Below are 18,373 nucleotides of genomic sequence, written 5' to 3'. Positions count from 1 at the left end.
AATACGAGAGAAGTAAACAAGGCCTTAAGCTGGCCCACCGCGACCGTCAAAACGCTGGGAAGGCAGCGATTGCAACAGCCATAAACTGTTTAGATAATGGGCATTGGGTTAAGATGTGATCAATTGTTTCATGTGCCTGATCGTAGAGTGGGCACACAAAGTGTCCTGGTAAACCTCGTGAGGCCAATATGTCACGCATCCAACATACGTTCTGTAGGAAGAACTTTTCTTTCACTACAAGGAAAACGCTCATCTGTGGCGCACGTTTTTAACTTTCTGTGGCGCATATTCCGTGCGCGGCGCATATTCCGTGCGCCACAAAAGTCACGCGACATATATTTATTTATGTGGCGCATATCTACATGCGCCACATAATTTTTTTAAACTTCTGTGACACACCAGGCAGGCATGCGCCACAATTTTCTGTGGCGCACCCAGCAGTGGTGCGGCATAGAATTTTTTTTAATTTAAAAAAATGACGGCCAGCTCTAGATTTCTTCGGATTTTTTTTGTAATTTTCCAGAGGTCGCCGAAGGTGGGTGGTTGGGTGGGTGGAGGAGGAGGAGGAGGAGGCCGGCCGGAGGTTGTTGGTGGAGGAGGAGGTGGTGGTAGGTGGAGGAGAAGAGATGGTGGTGGTGGTGGTCGTCGGAGGAGGTGGAGGAGGGGGTGGAGGAGGTGGTGGTGGTGTGTAGAGGAGGAGGTGGTGGTGGTGGGTAGAGGAGGAGGGGAGGTGGTGGTGGGTAGAGGAGGAGGGGAGGAGGTGGTGGTGGGTGGATGTGGAGGCGGAGGAGGTGGTGGTCGGTGGAGGAGGAGGAGGAGGAGGAGGAGCAGGAGGTGGCGGTGGTGGTGGTGGTGGTGGGTGGAGGAGGTGGTGGTGGTGGTCGCCCGAGGAGGAGGAGGAGGTGGTGGCCGCCGGAGGAGGAGGAGAAGGAGGAGAAGTGGAGGAGGAGGAGGGCGCCACCGAAATTCAAATTTCAGGCTAACAATTCTGAGGCGCATGTGCATTTGGTGCGCCACAGATTTTTTTTCGAATTTTTCATTTTTCCAGGAAAAAATCTTGACTTTGCAGTAAATTTTTACTCTTTTCGAATTTTACGATTTTGAAAATTGGCTAACCGGGTAAGCCCTCATGAATTCGGATGTAGAATTTTCTCCCGGTCATTTTGATATGTGCGTCTTTTTTCGAGTTCGTATGCAACCAGAAATCCAGTTTGAAGATTTCATCATGCAATTTTGCAAAAAAGTCGAAATTCATGTTTGTTAATTCTCAGTGGTACTAGATGACATAATACATGGAAACCTCGAAGGATTTTATTTTTAAAAATTTCTATCTATTTCTTTTGTATTTTACAAAGCTAAAAAAGGAGATCCACGGGGGAGCGTCGAGAGCAAAAAAAAAATCCCTAGATCTAGTGTGCACATTCTCTGACGCACATGCCAATACATACGTCACAAAATTTCCTTCGCCCATGTGTAGTACTGAACTCCGCGTGCGCCCCACAGAGTTTCAGTGGTGCATCCTTCCACATGCGCTACAGAAATTTGAATTATGTGGAGCATATGTATCTATGCTTCACAGAAATATTTTTGTGAAGCATGCACTTTTAGGTGCGCCACATAATACATTCCTACCTATAATGATTTTCCTAGTAGTGTTTCAAAAGGTCTCAGTATCCCAAAAGCAAGTCCACGAACTTTGCCTCAATGAACCCGGGAACAGTGCCTTGTATGTAGATTTTTTTTTAAGTATCACACATTTGCCCTAAGCCTCCAAGAATAGTGATAAGGTGTGCCCGTGAGAGGTAGTAAAGGCCTGAATTTGGGTCTGTAATTAAGTAAACTACAAAGTGGATGTACCAAGAGGAAGTAGATGTGGAGTTATCTAATGCACACTCAGACATTTGCCCTGAGCCTCCAAGAATAGTGATGAGGTGTACCCATGAGAGGTGGTAAAGACCTGAATTTGGGTCCATAATTCAGTAAACAACACAATGACCGGTACCAAGAGGCAGTAGATCTAGAGTTATCTGATGCCCACTCTTTCGATCCATCTGTCATGGCAGAATAGGTGAGTTTCCCATCACCTAACTCACAATGCCTCGCCGCAAGGAATAATTGATCATCATAACTTGCAGTCCATTCCACACTCTCAAGGATTCGCCTTTTTCCAGATCATGTCAATCATGTCATGGGGTTAGCTTGTTGATTATGTACCGTGTGGCTTATGTGTAACAAAATTGAGCTTTAGTTCTTCTCCTTTTTTCACCGACAACATGCACGTCTATTGTACAATTTACATATCTACTCTACTCGTGAAGGACGTAAAACTTGATCTCCTATGAAGTGCTTTATTTTTTTAATCTTCAGTGCCAGAGTTATGGGTGAGTTTGGTTACTTGGGACTTTTATCCATCCTCAATGCAACATGGCACAAGTTTTTTTTCGATATGGGAGCATCGCCCCAGCCTCTGCATCAATAAGATGCACACGGCTAACTTTATTGAACAAAAAGTACGGAAAACAAGTACACAAGGTTCAGTACTACACTCATGGAAAAGCTAGGGTCGATATATGAATCAACCACAGAAAAATGCGACACAAAGACAGGCTATCCATTTGCTAATCTATTAATGTGTCGCCATCCAGAAGCCTGGAAAAAGAAGTCCTGAGCAACCACCAGCATCCGGTTGCATCCAGTAACCATATCCTCCCGTTGTTCCATAGGGAGAAGTAAAACCCATTGGTGAATCCAATGAGCAGCGCGTCGGATAACCTGCAAAAAATTAGTTCCATTTTGCTTGTTAAAAATGATATCATTCCTCGTCCTCCATACAGACCAGCATATAGCAGATATTCCCACACGAATTTTGTGTTTATCATCCTTACATACCCCATTGAGCCATTTACCGAACATATTAGTAACATTAGCTGGTGGAGGAATATTGTAAGTTAAATAAACCATACGCCAAATAATTTTTACGAACGGGCAAGTAATAAACAAATGGTTAACAGTTTCAGTGGAATCACAAAAACAACATTTTTGACACCCATTCCACTTTCTTTTAGCAAGATTATCCTTCGTAAGGAGCACTTTGTTACTAAGGAACCACATAAAAATTTTAATTTTGAGGGGAATCTTTATTTTCCACAAATATTTCCGAAGATAAATGGTATGTCCGTTCATCATATCGAGATACATAGACTTAACTGAGAACAGCCCAGAATCTGTAAGTTTCCAACAAAACACATCAGGTTCACTATTTAAAGAAATTGCCATTAGCTGTTGGCATAAATTCAGCCATTGTAACCAGTTGTTATCACTTAAACCTCTCCTAAAGGTGATATTCAAAGGTGTATGCGCCATAACCGTTGAAACAAGAACATTTTTATGTTGAACAATGTTGTATAAAGCTGGGTACTGTTGACACAGTGGGGCATCCGCTAGCCAAACATCCTCCCAGAACCTAACTGTCATACCATTACCCACCTTAAAAAAACCCCGATTAAAAAAATGCTCCTTTACCCGCATAAGTCCTTTCCAAAATTGTGAATCAGTAGGTTTTGCTACAGCTTGTGAAAGAGTTTTATTCTTGAGATATTTATTATACAACAGTTGCTGCCACATACCCTCTTCCGAAAGCAATTTAAACAGCCATTTACTGAGTAAGCATTTATTTTTTAACTCAAGTACTTCGATCCCTAAACCCCCCTGATCTTTAGGTCTACACAAAATATTCCACCTAGAAAGTCGATATTTCTTTTTAGTCTCATCTGATTGCCAGAAAAATCTTGATCTATAGTAATCTAACCTTTTCCTCACCCCAACTGGGATTTCGAGGAAGGATAACATAAACATTGGGAGACTTGTTAGGACCGAATTGATTAAGACTAGTCTATCACCGTAAGAAAGCATTTTCCCACGCCAACAGCTTAGCTTAGATGCGAAACGAGTCTCAACAGGGTTCCACTCCACATTTCGGAGTGCCCTATAGTGAATAGGAATGCCCAAATATCTGAAAGGTAAAGATCCAGTTTCGCACCCAAAAATATTTCTATATTGATGCTCCATATCCTGAGCCTCACCAAAGCAAAAAATTTCACTTTTATGAAAATTTATTTTAAGGCCTGATAATTGTTCAAAAATAGAGAGAATAAGCTTCATATTAATCGCTTTAGCTATATCATGTTCCATAAATAAAATCGTATCATCCGCATATTGCAATATAGAAATCCCTCCGTCAATCAGATGTGGTAACAAACTTCCAACTTTCCCTTCTTCCTTAGCCCGAGAAATAAGGATAGCCAACATATCGGCAACAATGTTAAATAGTATCGGAGACAACGGATCCCCTTGGCGCAAACCTTTCCTAGTTTGAAAAAAATGTCCAATATCATCATTAACTCGAATACCTACACTCCCCCCTTGCACATATTGTCTAATCCTCTCACACCAAATAGGATCAAAGCCTTTCATACGAAGGACTTGTTGCAAAAAAGGCCATTTTACCTTATCATAAGCCTTCTCGAAATCAATTTTGAAAAGAACCCCATTAAGCTTTTTCCGATGTAATTCATGTATCGTCTCGTGTAATACCACCACTCCTTCTAAGATATGTCTTCCTGGTATAAACGCAGTCTGTGTCGGTTTGATAACTTTCTGAGCTACTTCTGAAATTCGATTCGTCGCAACTTTAGTAAAAATTTTGAAACTAACATTCAGCAGGCAGATGGGTCTATATTGTTGAATTTGGGTAGCATTTTCTTTTTTTGGGAGCAATGTGATGACTCCAAAGTTGAGTTTATACAAATCCAAATTTCCTTTCTGAAAGCACTCAAAAAGTGCCATCAAATCTAATTTAATGACTTCCCAAAAGTGCTGATAAAATTCAGCCGGAAATCCATCGGGTCCAGGCGATTTATTATGCTCCATCTGCAAGATAGCTTTATGAATTTCCTCCATTGAGTAATTCATAATTAATAGACTATTTTCATTTGTCGACAAGTGGTGTACTTTTGGGTAAATAAACAAATTTCTCAATATATTATGCATGCAGTTTGGTTGCCCGATTGCCTTGCCAAGAGCAAAACCGTGACCATGGTGTTTGGTTGCATGTGTATTGATGTTTGGGGTATTTGGTTACATGCATTGATGTTTGGGGTGTTTGGTTACGTGTGTATTGATGTTTGCGTTCATCTCTTCTCATGGGTGAATCTAACAAATTAGCGATGGGTCAGAAACTATAAAGTTGTGCACGTCAAACTAATATAATGACATCTTATACCATGTCATCTCTCGTACCATAATATAGCGGTAAAATACAATACATATGACAAAACTATGCACTGAATGAATATATTAAATTAAAAAAGGCAAGGCATACCATTTAGACGGTGTGCTAATTCCAGTTCTTTGATCTTTACAAATATTAATATGAAATTAAAGTCGCAACTCGCAAAAGTATAGTCCAAATTCAAAGCCTCATTTGCAGCAACCTAGAGTACGGAAACAATGAGCAAAACATGTTATACTCACAAAATTAAATGTAAGTAACAAAGGCGCACCAAGTATGACAATATAAACATGTGACTAGACTCACTCACCTCTTGCAGTTTTCCTTCTTGATTTTTCACTTTACCAAAGCCAGAAACCACGTCCTCCTTAGTAATAGTGGAAAACATATCTTTCTCCACAAAGCAGACAAGCCAATCATTCACAAATTGCTCGCCCATTTTATTCCGCAACACATTCTTGAAAATATTCATTGCTAAGAAGCATCTCTCCGAATGGAAGACGGGAAAATGAGCACTCCCTTCAGCATTTGATAGACCAAAGGAAAATATACATGATGATTATTGGTGTCCACGAATGATTTACCAAGATCACCAATGTCACTCAAATCATTAAATCTTTCGTCTACCCTCACATTGTCAATGTATATGCTAAGTTGGTGACGAAGACCAATCAGATGAGTTGGATCAAAATCATCCGGATAAACTCAGCTAACATCATTAAGCTCTCCCAAGTTAAAAGCAACAAACAATTACTTTAGGTCGGAAGAGGCTATGTCAATAACCAATGCTGAATTTATCTCATTGAAACAGTCGCCAAACTCTTGAAGTTGCCAGCCAATAACAAAGTTGATACAATATGTCTGATAATGCCGAAGGTTTGTGATATTTGTTTTTTGACGTGGTCTCTGTCGATTGACATATTCATATTCATCTGACATATTAAGGCTAGAAATATCATGTTCTTCACAAAACAAATGTATCTTTTCAAGAAGTGATTTCACCTATCATATCTTTATTGTTGCAATTCATTCCTTGTTGACTTGACATTCGATATGGCATTGAGGATGTCCAAGTCCTTCTCTTGCAAGCAACGTGCTTGACTTTTCACATGCTTGACTTTTCTTTCCATCTTTTTTGCCTTATTTCTCAACATATATAAGAAAACCAACAAGAGTTAGAAACAAATTAACTATGCTTGAGAGTTTTTTTAAAAATGATATCTTAACGAGTGTCTCCGGTTCTCTGAAGAGATTGATCTTGATCTAACCCGGTTTTATGTTCTGATTTTTCCACTACCTATGTCAGCTCGTATAATCTCTATGTCTCTCTCCAATCATGTCTTTTCGTTTACATGATCCTCCAAACCACATTCGGTCAATGTTGATATCATGTAAAATAAATCAGAAATACCATCATTATTCTTTGCCACTGCCACAATGACTAGCTTATATAACCTGGTAAGATAAAATCACATTTTTGGAAGAGTAGGACTCGGTTTAGTATGGTCCACATGACGCTTAGACTTGTTAATGATTCACCCACCCCAGAGCTTGTTGTGTAGTGCAGCTTGTCAATGCCTTCGGTAAAGAATATATTAGATGTCTAGAAAATTTCAAAAGAAAATGTCAAAGGGACTTTCACTCTCTTGCTTCCTAGCACAAATTTCCCCCTCGTGTAGCATATTCTGTAGATACCTATGGAGATCTCAAAATTGGTATTCCCACCGATCCATAATAAGTGTTCGAGTTTTAGTTTAAATTAGTGGTTTAATTTAAACTAAAACCTCAACAATTCCTCTGGACGAATCAGAGGGAGTAATAGCAGGAAATTACTCAAACACGCAGGTGCCAGAGATGAAACCGGTCACACGAAGCAAGAAACACTAGACAGCAGACAAGCCAAGCCAAGCCAAGCCATCAAACCCACTGGGTTGCACAGAAACCATTCAGTTAAGCTAGCATGGCTTGTCTGCGGCTCCAACTCCAAGCTCTTGCGGCCGTCTTGGCCCTGGTCGCAGCAAATAGCGTATCACACGGCTTCGAGTTCCACGAGGCCACCGTGGAGGCCATCCACCTGGGCTTCAGCAACGGCAGCCTCACCTCGACGGCGCTCGTCCAGTTCTACCTGAACCAGATCAGCCGCCTCAACCCGCTACTTCGCGCCGTTATCGAGGTCAACCCGGACGCGCTCCGGCAGGCGGCACGCGCCGATGCTCGGCGCGCGTCCTCCGGCGGCCTCCTGACCGGTGGGCTACATGGTATCCCCGTCCTTCTCAAGGACAACATCGCGACCCTGGACGCGCTCAACACGACGGCCGGCTCCTTCGCTCTCCTCGGCTCCGTTGTCAAGCGGGACGCCGGCGTGGTGGTCCGGCTCCGGCAGGCCGGCGCCGTGGTGCTCGGCAAGGCCAACCCCTCCGAGTGGTCCAACTTCCGCACCGTCGACTCCGGGTGGAGCGCCCGCGGCGGCCAGACGCTGGTAATCAGATTGGTACTTCCTTCCAAATGAAATTTGAGAAGTTGGCGAGCTTAAGATAATTGTGCAGAACCCGTACGTTCTGTCGTCCACCCCATGCGGGTCAAGCGCCGGGCCGGGCGTCGCGGTGGCGGCAAACATGGCGGCGGTGACGCTGGGCACGGAGACCGACGGCTCCATACTCTGCCCGTCATCGTGGAACTCCGTTGTCGGGATCAAGCCTACTGTCGGGCTCACCAGCAGGTCCGGGGTCATTCCCATCACCCCTAGGCAGGACACCGTCGGGTAACTCTTCTTACTCTTTCTCTGGAAATGTTCAAATATGGGCTGATGCTCTGATCCAACCATCGACCATGAAATGCAGACCGATGTGTCGGACGGTGTCGGACGCGGTGCAGGTGCTTGACACCATTGTCGGCTACGACGCGTTCGACGCCGCAGCCACCGGAGCAGCATCCAAGTACATCCCGGCTGGAGGGTACATGCAGTTCTTGAAGCAAGATGGGCTGAGAGGCAAGAGAATCGGCATCCCAAATGGCTTCTTCCAAGGATACGGGGAGGCGGAACTGAGGGTGTACCAGCAGCACCTCGACACAATGAGGTGATCGACAAGTCAAGTCGAAATTATTTCACCGACTTCAAATTATATACTATATAGTACATTCCGTGAACAACTGATTCCTGAATTTTTTGCCAAAGTCATCACGGGGCCGTGGTGATCGAGAACCTTGACGTGGCAACCAATTTGACCGCTCTGGCGGTTGATATTGCTTCCAACGAGTTCATGGCAGTGCGGGCAGAGTTCAAGCTGAGTCTGAACGCGTACCTGGCAGATCTGAGCTCCTCCCCGGTCCGCTCGCTTGCAGACGTCATAGCTTTCAACAATGCAAATCCTGTCCAGGTAACTTTACAAACGCAACTGAATCCAACCTTTTTCATCTCTTCACTTCTAAATGTAGGTTCAAACATTACAAAATCGGTATACTGTACTATTTATTCTCTACTTGCACTCTTCAAATTTCGTTTAAACTTCTCAACATGTTGCTGCAGGAGAGGCTGAAAGATTTCGGACAGCGCAATCTTATCGCAGCGGAAAACACACATGGCATTGGATCTGTGGAGAGAGCTGCGATTCGACGGCTGGAGGAGCTGTCCGCTAATGGGCTGGAGAGGCTGATGAAGGAGCAGCAGCTGGACGCGATCGTGACGCCCAACAGCAGCGCCTCCAGCCTTCGCGCCATCGGCGGCCACCCCGGCATAGTTGTGCCCGCGGGGTATGGCGAGCAGGGAGTCCCATTCGGCATATGCTTCAGCGGGCTGCAGGGGTACGAACCCAGGCTGATCGAGATTGCTTACGCCTTCGAGCAAGCTACCAACGTGAGAAGGCCACCGATGTTCAAGCCCTAGCTAGAACGCACAATCATCAAAGACCGAGATTGTTAAACGTCACTACTTTCTTCAGAGTAGTGAACCCCCAGCTACCCATGAAAGCGCTACTTCTTGGGCAAGTAATTACGGTTGAACAGAGCATGAATTCCACCATCATATATATACACCAATACACCATAGTGTAAACTCGTGAAATAGTAACGTAGATGAGTACATAATATCGTCGCCAGCCCCATAACGACCAAACAAACTTGTTCTTCCTCCGGGCGCTAGGTCCAAAATCTGAAATGATGACAATGCAAAATATCGTGTGGAAGCCAAATAACCCCACATCAATGATCATGTAACCAATCTTTTCTCCCTGCGATGTGGATCCCTCCACAGGTGGCGACATCGATGCTACCAGACAACCAGTGACAATTAGCAGGAAGCAGGCCCCTCCAAGAGCCGCGGTGCAGGAGGATATATTTAACTCCTGAATGGTCTCCCGAAGTATTTTCCAAAGGGCACTCTGAGGAGCACAGCACAAGGAGAGACCGTGGGCATGAACATGAGAATAGTTCGAAAATGGAATGACGCAGTCATATATGCAGATGAGCCGATGAATTGACATGGAACACTACACTACTCGCCAGAACAACTTGAGCTATGTCTGTAAACGAACGATGCACATGTAAAATTTAACTATGTCTAGTAGAGCTCAGCACATATCTGCTTCGGTAAAGATCCAAGGGAGTTATTTCGATCGTACCTTCCTGAAGCCAAGAACCAAATCAATGAAATCACAGGCAATGTCGGCCAGGAAGAGCAGGATGTGTCCGCACAGCAGCAAGCCTATATGAGCGAAGAAGAGACAGAAGCAGGCCTTCAGAGCCGCGCCCGTGAGCGCTTCGAGAAACACGAAGGGGGCAGAGCCCTCGCCCCAGACGCGGCGTGCCACGACCCCGGCGGCTGAACCAGCGGAGAGAAGCAACCCAATCGCGGAGCACAGGTAGGGCCGCGCATCGGCCGCGGCGCACGCGAGAGCCAGCGTTGGGGCGAGAACGATCCTCGACAGGAGCTGGGCTGGGAGCGGCGGCGGGGGCATCAGCGCGTCGGCGACGGCCATCATGACGGGAAACCCTACCTACTCTTTTTTTAGAGAAACACTAAGAAGTCGTTTGGAAGTCTGGCTTTCATTTCATTTGTAGCATTTTGAAATGAATACATATATTTATTTTATTTATATTGTAATTCTAGAAATGGACACTTGTTTGGTTGTCACATGAATTGCAAATGACAGCATAATTCAATATTAAATTTGTAAATGCTTTCCACCGAGAAAAGTGAATGACAGGTCTCAGCTCGGAATCGTGTTTACCCATGGTATCATTTTGCTGGATTTCCTAAATAAAATGACGGCCCAATTCTGTGACAACCAAACAGCCCACCTATAAAATTTTAAAATGAATTCCAGAATTTCAGGCCGAAATGATGGATACCAAACGACCTCTAATGTATTTCATTAAAACAGAGAGTAAAATATATGAGAGGTCATTGAACTTGATTCCCTTATTCACTACGGTCACTGTACAATGGAATACCTAAATTACGGTCACCGAATACGCTTGGTGGTTTATTGGAGGTCACTGGAGCCTGTACAGCTCCGTATTTGCTGATGTGGCACTGAGTTGGACCCCGTCTGTCAACCCCACCATCTGCACGGTTATCTAATAAAAAGAAAAAGGGCTAAAGTGCAAAGTTTAGGAAATAAATAAGGATCTAAAATGAAAAGAAGAAAAAAAGGTACACGGCTGAGCACCACTGGTTCTGCCGGCCTCCCGTCGCTGCTACCGGGTGATGCCGCTCTCCGACCTTGCTAGTGGGGACGACCACTACCAGCACGAGGCAGGGGCGAGGTGCCGCCAGTTGGGAAGATGGAGGGAGGGGAGGGTTGCACCGTACGCATGGGAGAGGGTCTTCTCTGTATGTGACATGGCCGGCGGCGGCACTCATGTGGACTGCAGTGGCAATGTGAGGCCCGGACCATGCCAGGTTCAGGTTGAGCATGCATTCCCCCATCCTCACCTCGCTCTCCTACGCTTGTGCCCATAGCGACCCACACACAACCTGGATGACGCGGCGATGCGCAACCCTTCTGTCCACTTGACCAGCCCATACCGGCACTACATGGTCGCACAGACGCCAGAACGGTGCCAGACCCTGCGAGGAGGTGGAGCGGATCTAGCGTAGGGAGGCAAGGTCGCGCCCGCTGAAGTCCATGTCAACGCTCCAGGGGATCCAGAGCCGCGTCAGCGTCGTCGCTACGAACGTCCTGAAGGTATCATGCCTACCGCACTGTCCAGGGCATCCTCACAGCGTGCACGCCAAACAAGCCCCTGTGGTCGTCGTTTCTGGTCGCGGCAACTGGCGGCACGGGCCTCAGCTGAGGCGACATTCACTATCTGCCAACGAGCACGTCCGCCTCAGCTGACATGATGTTCGACGGGAGTGGGCTGGGAGGAGGAGCACGGTGCATCGGTATGAGCAGGGGTAGCGGTGCGCGGTCGCTCGCGAGGAGGAGGGCGACGTGCCGGGAGGAGCAGGGGAAGCCGCCCGCAAGAAGGAGGGCATGCTGGGAGGAGCAGGGGAAGCCGCCCGCAAGAAGGAGGGCATGCTGGGAGGAGCAGGGGGCCACCTGCCGGGAGGAGCAGGGAGCTCTCCCACGAGGAGGAGGGCAGCGTGCCGGGAGGAGTAGGGGAAGCCGCCCGCGAGGAGGATGCTGTGCCGGGAGGAGTAGGGGTCGCCCTCTGGGAGGAGCAGGGAAGCTCTCCCACCAGGAGGAGGGCGTCGCGTCGGAGGAAGTGGGTGATGCGTGCAGTTAACACACGTCCGTTGGGAACCTCAAGAGGAAGGTGTGATGCGTACAGTAGCAAGTTTTTCCTCAGAAAGAAATCAAGGTTTATCGAACTAGTAGGAGCCAAGAAGCACGTTGAAGGTTGATGGCGGCGAAGTGTAGTGCGTCGCAACACCAGGGATTCCGGCGCCAACGTGGAACCTGCACAACACAATCACAGTACTTTGCCCCAACGTAACAGTGAGGTTGTCAATCTCACCGGCTTGCTGTAAACAAAGGATTAGATGTATAGTGTGAAAGATGATGTTTGTTTGCGAAGAACAGTAAAGAACAATTGCAGTAGATTGTATTTCAGATGTAAAGAATAGGACCGGGGTCCACAGTTCACTAGTGGTGTCTCTCCCATAAGATAAACAGATGTTGGGTGAACAAATTACAGTTGGGCAATTGACAAATAAAGAAGGCATAACAATGAACATACATATATCATGATGAGTACTATGAGATTTAATCAGGGCATTACGACAAAGTACATAGACCGCTATCCAGCATGCATCTATGCCTAAAAAGTCCACCTTCAGGTTATCATCCGAACCCCTTCCAGTATTAAGTTGCAAACAACAGACAATTGCATTAAGTATGGTGCGTAATGTAATCAACACAAATATCCTTAGACAAAGCATCGATGTTTTATCCCTAGTGGCAACAGCACATCCACAACCTTAGAACTTTCTGTCACTGTCCCAGATTTAATGGAGGCATGAACCCACTATCGAGCATAAATACCCCCTCTTGGAGTCACAAGTATCAACTTGGCCAGAGCCTCTACTAGCAACGGAGAGTATGCAAGAACATAAATAACATATATGATAGATTGATAATCAACTTGACATAGTATTCATTATTCATCGGATCCCAACAAACACAACATGTAGCATTACAAATAGATGATCTTGATCATGATAGGCAGCTCATAAGATCTAACATGATAGCATAATGAGGAGAAGACAACCATCTAGCTACTGCCATGGACCCATAGTCCAGGGGTGGACTACTCACACATCGATCCGGAGGCGATCATGGCGATGAAGAGACCTCCGGGAGATGATTCCCCTCTCTGGCAGGGTGCCGGAGGCGATCTCCTGAATCCCCCGAGATGGGATTGGCGGCGGCGGCGTCTCTGAAAGGTTTTCCGTATCGTGGCTCTCTGTACTGGGGTATTCGCGACGAAGGCTTTAATTAGGCGGAAGGGCAGGTCAGGAGGCGTCACGGGGGCCCCACATGCTAGGGCCGCGCGGGCCCCCCTGTAGGCCGCGCCGCCCTAGTGTGGCGGCGCCCCGTGGCCCCACTTCGTATCTCCTCCGATCTTCTGGAAGCTTCGTGGAAAATAGGCCCCTGGGCGTTGATTTCGTCCAATTCCGAGAATATTTCCTTACTAGGATTTCTGAAACCAAAAACAGCAGAAAACAACAACTGGCTCTTCGGCATCTCGTCAATAGGTTAGTGCCGGAAAATGCATAATAATGACATATAATGTGTATAAAACATGTGAGTATCATCATAAAAGTAGCATGGAACGTAAGAAATTATAGATATGTTTGAGACGTATCAAGCATCTCCAAGCTTAGTTCCTACTCGCCCTCGAGTAGGTAAACGACAATAAAGATAATTTCTGAAGTGACATGCTATCATAATCTTGATCATACTATTGTAAAGCATATGAGATGAATGCAGCGATTCGAAGCAATGATGAAGATAATGAGTAAACAAATGAATCATATAGCAAAGACTTTTCATGAATAATACTTTCAAGACAAGCATCAATAAGACTTGCATAAGAGTTACTCATAAAGCAATAAATTCTTAGTAAAGGCATTGAAGCAACACAAAGGAAGATATAAGTTTCAGCGGTTGCTTTCAACTTCAACATGTATATCTCATGGATAATTGTCAACACAAAGTAATATAACAAGTGCAATAGGTAAACATGTAAGAATCAATGCACACAGTTGATACAAGTGTTTGCTTCTGGGATAGAAAGAAGTAGGTAAACTGACTCAACAATAAAGTAAAAGATTGGCCCTTCGCAGAGGGAAGCATGGATTACTATATTTGTGCTAGAGCTTTTCATTTTGAAAACATAGAAACAATTTTGTCAACGGTAGTAATAAAGCATATGTGTTATGTATAAGATATCTTATAAGTTGCAAGCCTCATGCATAGTATACCAATAGTGCTCGCACCTTGTCCTAATTAGCTTGGATTAACATGGATTATCATTGCATAGCATATGTTTCAACCAAGTGTCACAAAGGGGTACCTCTATGCCGCCTGTACAAAGGTCTAAGGAGAAAGCTCGCATTGGATTTCTCGCTTTTGATTGTTCTCAACTTAGACATCCATACCGGGACAACATAGACAACAGATAATGGACTCCTCTTTAATGCATAAGCATTCAACAGCAGTTAAAATTCTCATAAGAGATTGATGATTAATTGTCCAAACTGAAACTTCCACCATGAATCATGGCTTTAGTTAGCGGCCCAATGTTCTTCTCTAACATTATGCATACTCAAACCATTTGATCATGAAAATCTCCCTTACTTCAGACAAGACGAACATGCATAGCAACTCACATGATATTCAACAAAGGTAAAAGAGTTAATGTCGTCCCCAGAAACATGGTTACCGCTCAACAAGCAACTTATTAAGAGATTCTTCACCACAATAGTTTTTAAGGCTATTTTCCCATGAGCTATATATTGCAAAGGCAAAGAATAGAATTTTAAAGGTAGCACTCAACTAATATACTTTGGAATGGCAGAGAAATACCATGTGGTAGGTAGGTATGGTGGACAGAAATGGCATAGTATTTGGCTCAAGGATTTGGATGCACGAGAAGAATTCCTCTTAATACAAGGCTAGGCTAGCAAGGTTGTTTGAAGCAAACTCAAGTGTAAAAGGTGCAGCAAAGCTCACATATGAACATATTGTAGGTATTATAAGACTTTATATTGTCTTCTTGTTGTTCAAACACCTTAACCAGAAAATATCTAGACTCTAGAGACCAATCATGCAAACCAAATTTTAACAAGCTCTATGTAGTTCTTCGTTAATAGGTGCAAAGTACATGATGCAAGAGCTTAAACATGATCTATATGAGCACAACAATTGCCAAGTATCAAATTATTCAAAACATTATACCATTTACCACATGAAGCATTTTCTGTTTCCAACCAAATAATAATGAACGAAGCAGTTTCAACCTTCGCCATGAACATTAAAAGTATAGCTAAGAACACATGTGTTCATATGCAACAGCGGAGCGTGTCTCTCTCCCACACAAAGAATGCTAGGATCCAATTTTATTCAAACAAAAAAAACGGACGCTCCAAGTAAAGCACATAAGATGTGACGGAATAAAAATATAGTTTCAGTAGAGGTGACCTGATAAGTTGTCGATGAAGAAGGGATGCCTTGGGCATCCCCAAGCTTAGATGCTTGAGTCTTCTTAAAATATGCAGGGATGAACCACGGGGGCATCCCCAAGCTTTGACTTTTCACTCTTCTTGATCATATTGTATCATCCTCCTCTCTTGACCCTTGAAAACTTCCTCCACACCAAACTTAAAACAAACTCATTAGAGGGCCAGTGCATAATTCATATATTCAGAGGTGACATAATCATTCTTAACACTTCTGGACATTGCACAAAGCTACTGAAAGTTAATGGAACAAAAAAATCCATCAAACATAGCAAAACAGGCAATGCGAAATAAAAGGCAGAATCTGTCAAAACAGAACAGTCCGTAAAGACGAATTTTTTAGAGGCACCAGACTTGCTCAGATGAAAATGCCCAAATTCAATGAAAGTTGCGCACATATCTGAGGATCACGCACGTAAATTGGCAGATTTTTCTGAGTTACCTACAGAGAACCATGCCCAAATTCGTGACAGCAAGAAATCTGTTTCTGCGCAGTAATCCAAATCTAGTATTGACTTTACTATCAAAGACTTTACTTGGCACAACAATGCAATAAAATAAAGATAAGGAGAGGTTGCTACAGTAATAACAACTTCCAAGACTCAAATATAAAACAAAGTGCAGAAGTAAAATAATGGGTTGTCTCCCATAAGCGCTTTTCTTTAACGCCTTTCAGCTAGGCGCAGAAAGTGTGAATCAAGTATTATCAAGAGATGAAACATCAACATCATAATTTGTTCTAATAATAGAATCATAAGGTAACTTCCACTACTAGGAAAATGCCTATAGCTGCAAGTGTTACCGCTGGCGCACCAAACTAGACATGCGCCGGTGCTATTTACCGCCGGCGTACCACTTTTCTGGTGCGCCGGTGATGTTGGAATACTACCGGCGTACCTCATGTTTTTATGCGCCGGTGATACAAAATTTCAGATCCAAACTAGACCGAGCAAATACTGAGCAAATACAGCCGGCGCGCTAACCAAATGGTGCGCCAGCAGGGAAGTAACACTTCCGGCGCACCAAATTGGCATGACCAGCTATCTGAGGGCAGCTTTAGAAAAATAATAAAGAAACGCTCTGTACAACTATATGTCCTGCGCGTTCCTCTCTTATCTCTCTCACGCAAGACAACGCACAGACACCACACGTTTCTATCTTATCTCTCCCTCACGCTAGACACAGTTTTTCCTATCTTCTCTCAGCCTCACACCATGATCTGCAAGCAGATCCCCCTCCAGGCCAGCGAGGATGCTGCTCCCGTTCGAGCTCGACCGCATCGGGCTCCAACTCCCCGCATCGGAGCTGAGGTCGAAGGGGGAGCCGCGGTCGCGGGCGGAGCCCGGGTCGGAGGAGTGAGTTGAAGTCGCAGGCAGAGACGAGGTCGCCTTGCAGACCTCCTGCGCACCGCCGCGCTGCGCCTGGTCGCCGGGATGGCCACTTCCCTCAAGATGGAAGCGCACGCGGCGCGCGGCGTGATACGTCCAAAACGTATCTACTTTCCCGAACACTTTTGCTATTGTTTTGCCTCTAATTTGTGTATTTTGGATACAACTAACACGGACTAACGCTGTTTTCAGCAGAACTGTTCTGGTGTCTCGTTTTTGTGTAGAAATCCAACTTTCGGGAAAATCCTCGGAATTTATGCAGAAGGCCCTATTTTCCCAGAATACTGACGGAGCCAGAAGGACAAGTAAGGTGGAGGCCCGAGGGCCCCACACCATAAGGCGGCGCGGCCTAGGGGGGGGGCCGCGCGGCCCTATGGTGTGGCCCCCTCGGCCGGCCTCCGACGCCCTCCTTCGGACTACTTATCGGCCTCGACCTAAAAACGCAGGGGGAGAAGTCGAAGTCGCCAGAAACCCTCCAGAACGCCGCCACATCGCGAAACTCCGTCTCGGGAGCCAGAAGTCTCCGTTCTGGCACTCCGCCGGGATGGGGAATTGGAGGAGATCATCGCCATCATCATCGCCAACGCCTCTCCATCAACCAGCCATGTTTCCCCCATCCATGAGTGAGTAATTCCCCCGCTGTAGGCCGAAGGGGATGGTAGGGATTGGATGAGATTGGTCATGTAATAGCATAAGATTGTTAGGGCATAGTGCCTAGTGTCCGTAATTGGTACTTTGATGATATTGTTGCAACTTGCTATACTTAATGCTTGTCACTAGGGCCCGAGTGCCATGATCTCAGATCTGAACATGTTATTGCTTCATCATGATATTCATTGTTTATTGATCTTACCTGCAAGTTGTATACACATGTCGCTGTCCGGAACCAATGGCCCCGAAGTGACAAGAATCGGGACAACCGGAGGGGATGGTAGTGATGTGAGGATCACATGTGTTCACGGAGTGTTAATGCTTTGCTCCGGTACTCTATTAAAAGGAGTACCTTAATATCCAGTAGATTCCCTAGAGGCCTGGCTGCCACCGGCTGGTAGGACAAAAGATGTTGTGCAAGTTTCTCATTGCGAGCACGTACGACTATAATTGGAACACATGCCTATTGATTGATTAGTACTTGGATACCGTTTTATTATTATCTGCAAATGCCCTGCTATGATTGTTACATGAGTTTCTCTCATCCATGCAACGCCCGTTCATCCGTCCCCGTGCCTACAGTATTTTAATCCTGGTGTTTACTAAAATCACTATTGCTGTCTTTGTTACTCTGCTGCTGTTATTTCACTACTGCTACTGCTATAAAACTGTTACTACTGATAAACTCTTGCGAGCTAGTCTGTTTCCAGGTGCAGCTGAATTGACAACTCCGCTGTTAAGGCTTTCAAGTATTCTTTGTCTCCCCTTGTGTCGAATCAATAAATTGGGTTTAACTTCCCTCGAAGACTGTTGCGATCCCCTATACTTGTGGGTCATCAAGACTATTTTCTGGCGCCG

The 18,373-nt window shown here is 45.2% G+C and overlaps 1 protein-coding gene across 1 annotated transcript; it reads left to right on the top strand.

The window, feature by feature from the left end:
* The first annotated feature begins 7,250 nt into the window (after positions 1 to 7,250).
* On the top strand, positions 7,251 to 9,173 carry LOC127331685 (probable amidase At4g34880). Its single transcript, XM_051357867.2, has 5 exons — positions 7,251 to 7,769; positions 7,837 to 8,051; positions 8,131 to 8,367; positions 8,466 to 8,667; positions 8,817 to 9,173. Exons 1-5 carry the CDS (start codon positions 7,251 to 7,253, stop codon positions 9,171 to 9,173), a joined length of 1,530 nt encoding a protein of 509 aa, XP_051213827.1.
* Positions 9,174 to 18,373: the final 9,200 nt, after the last annotated feature.

The sequence above is a fragment of the Lolium perenne genome, chromosome 2 (assembly GCF_019359855.2).
Source record: "Lolium perenne isolate Kyuss_39 chromosome 2, Kyuss_2.0, whole genome shotgun sequence".
In the NCBI taxonomy this organism is placed as follows: Eukaryota; Viridiplantae; Streptophyta; class Magnoliopsida; order Poales; family Poaceae; genus Lolium; species Lolium perenne.
Note: the sequence above shows the minus strand (reverse complement) of the source record. Positions and strands in the feature narration are given on the sequence as shown.

Coding starts and splice junctions, on each gene's coding strand:
- LOC127331685 (XM_051357867.2), top strand. CDS start 7,251: ATGGCTTGTCTGCGGCTCCAACTCCAAGCTCTTGCGGCCGTCTTGGCC. Junction 8,368..8,465: donor CAGCACCTCGACACAATGAG/GTGATCGACAAG, acceptor TTTTTGCCAAAG/TCATCACGGGGCCGTGGTGA. Junction 8,668..8,816: donor ACAATGCAAATCCTGTCCAG/GTAACTTTACAA, acceptor ATGTTGCTGCAG/GAGAGGCTGAAAGATTTCGG.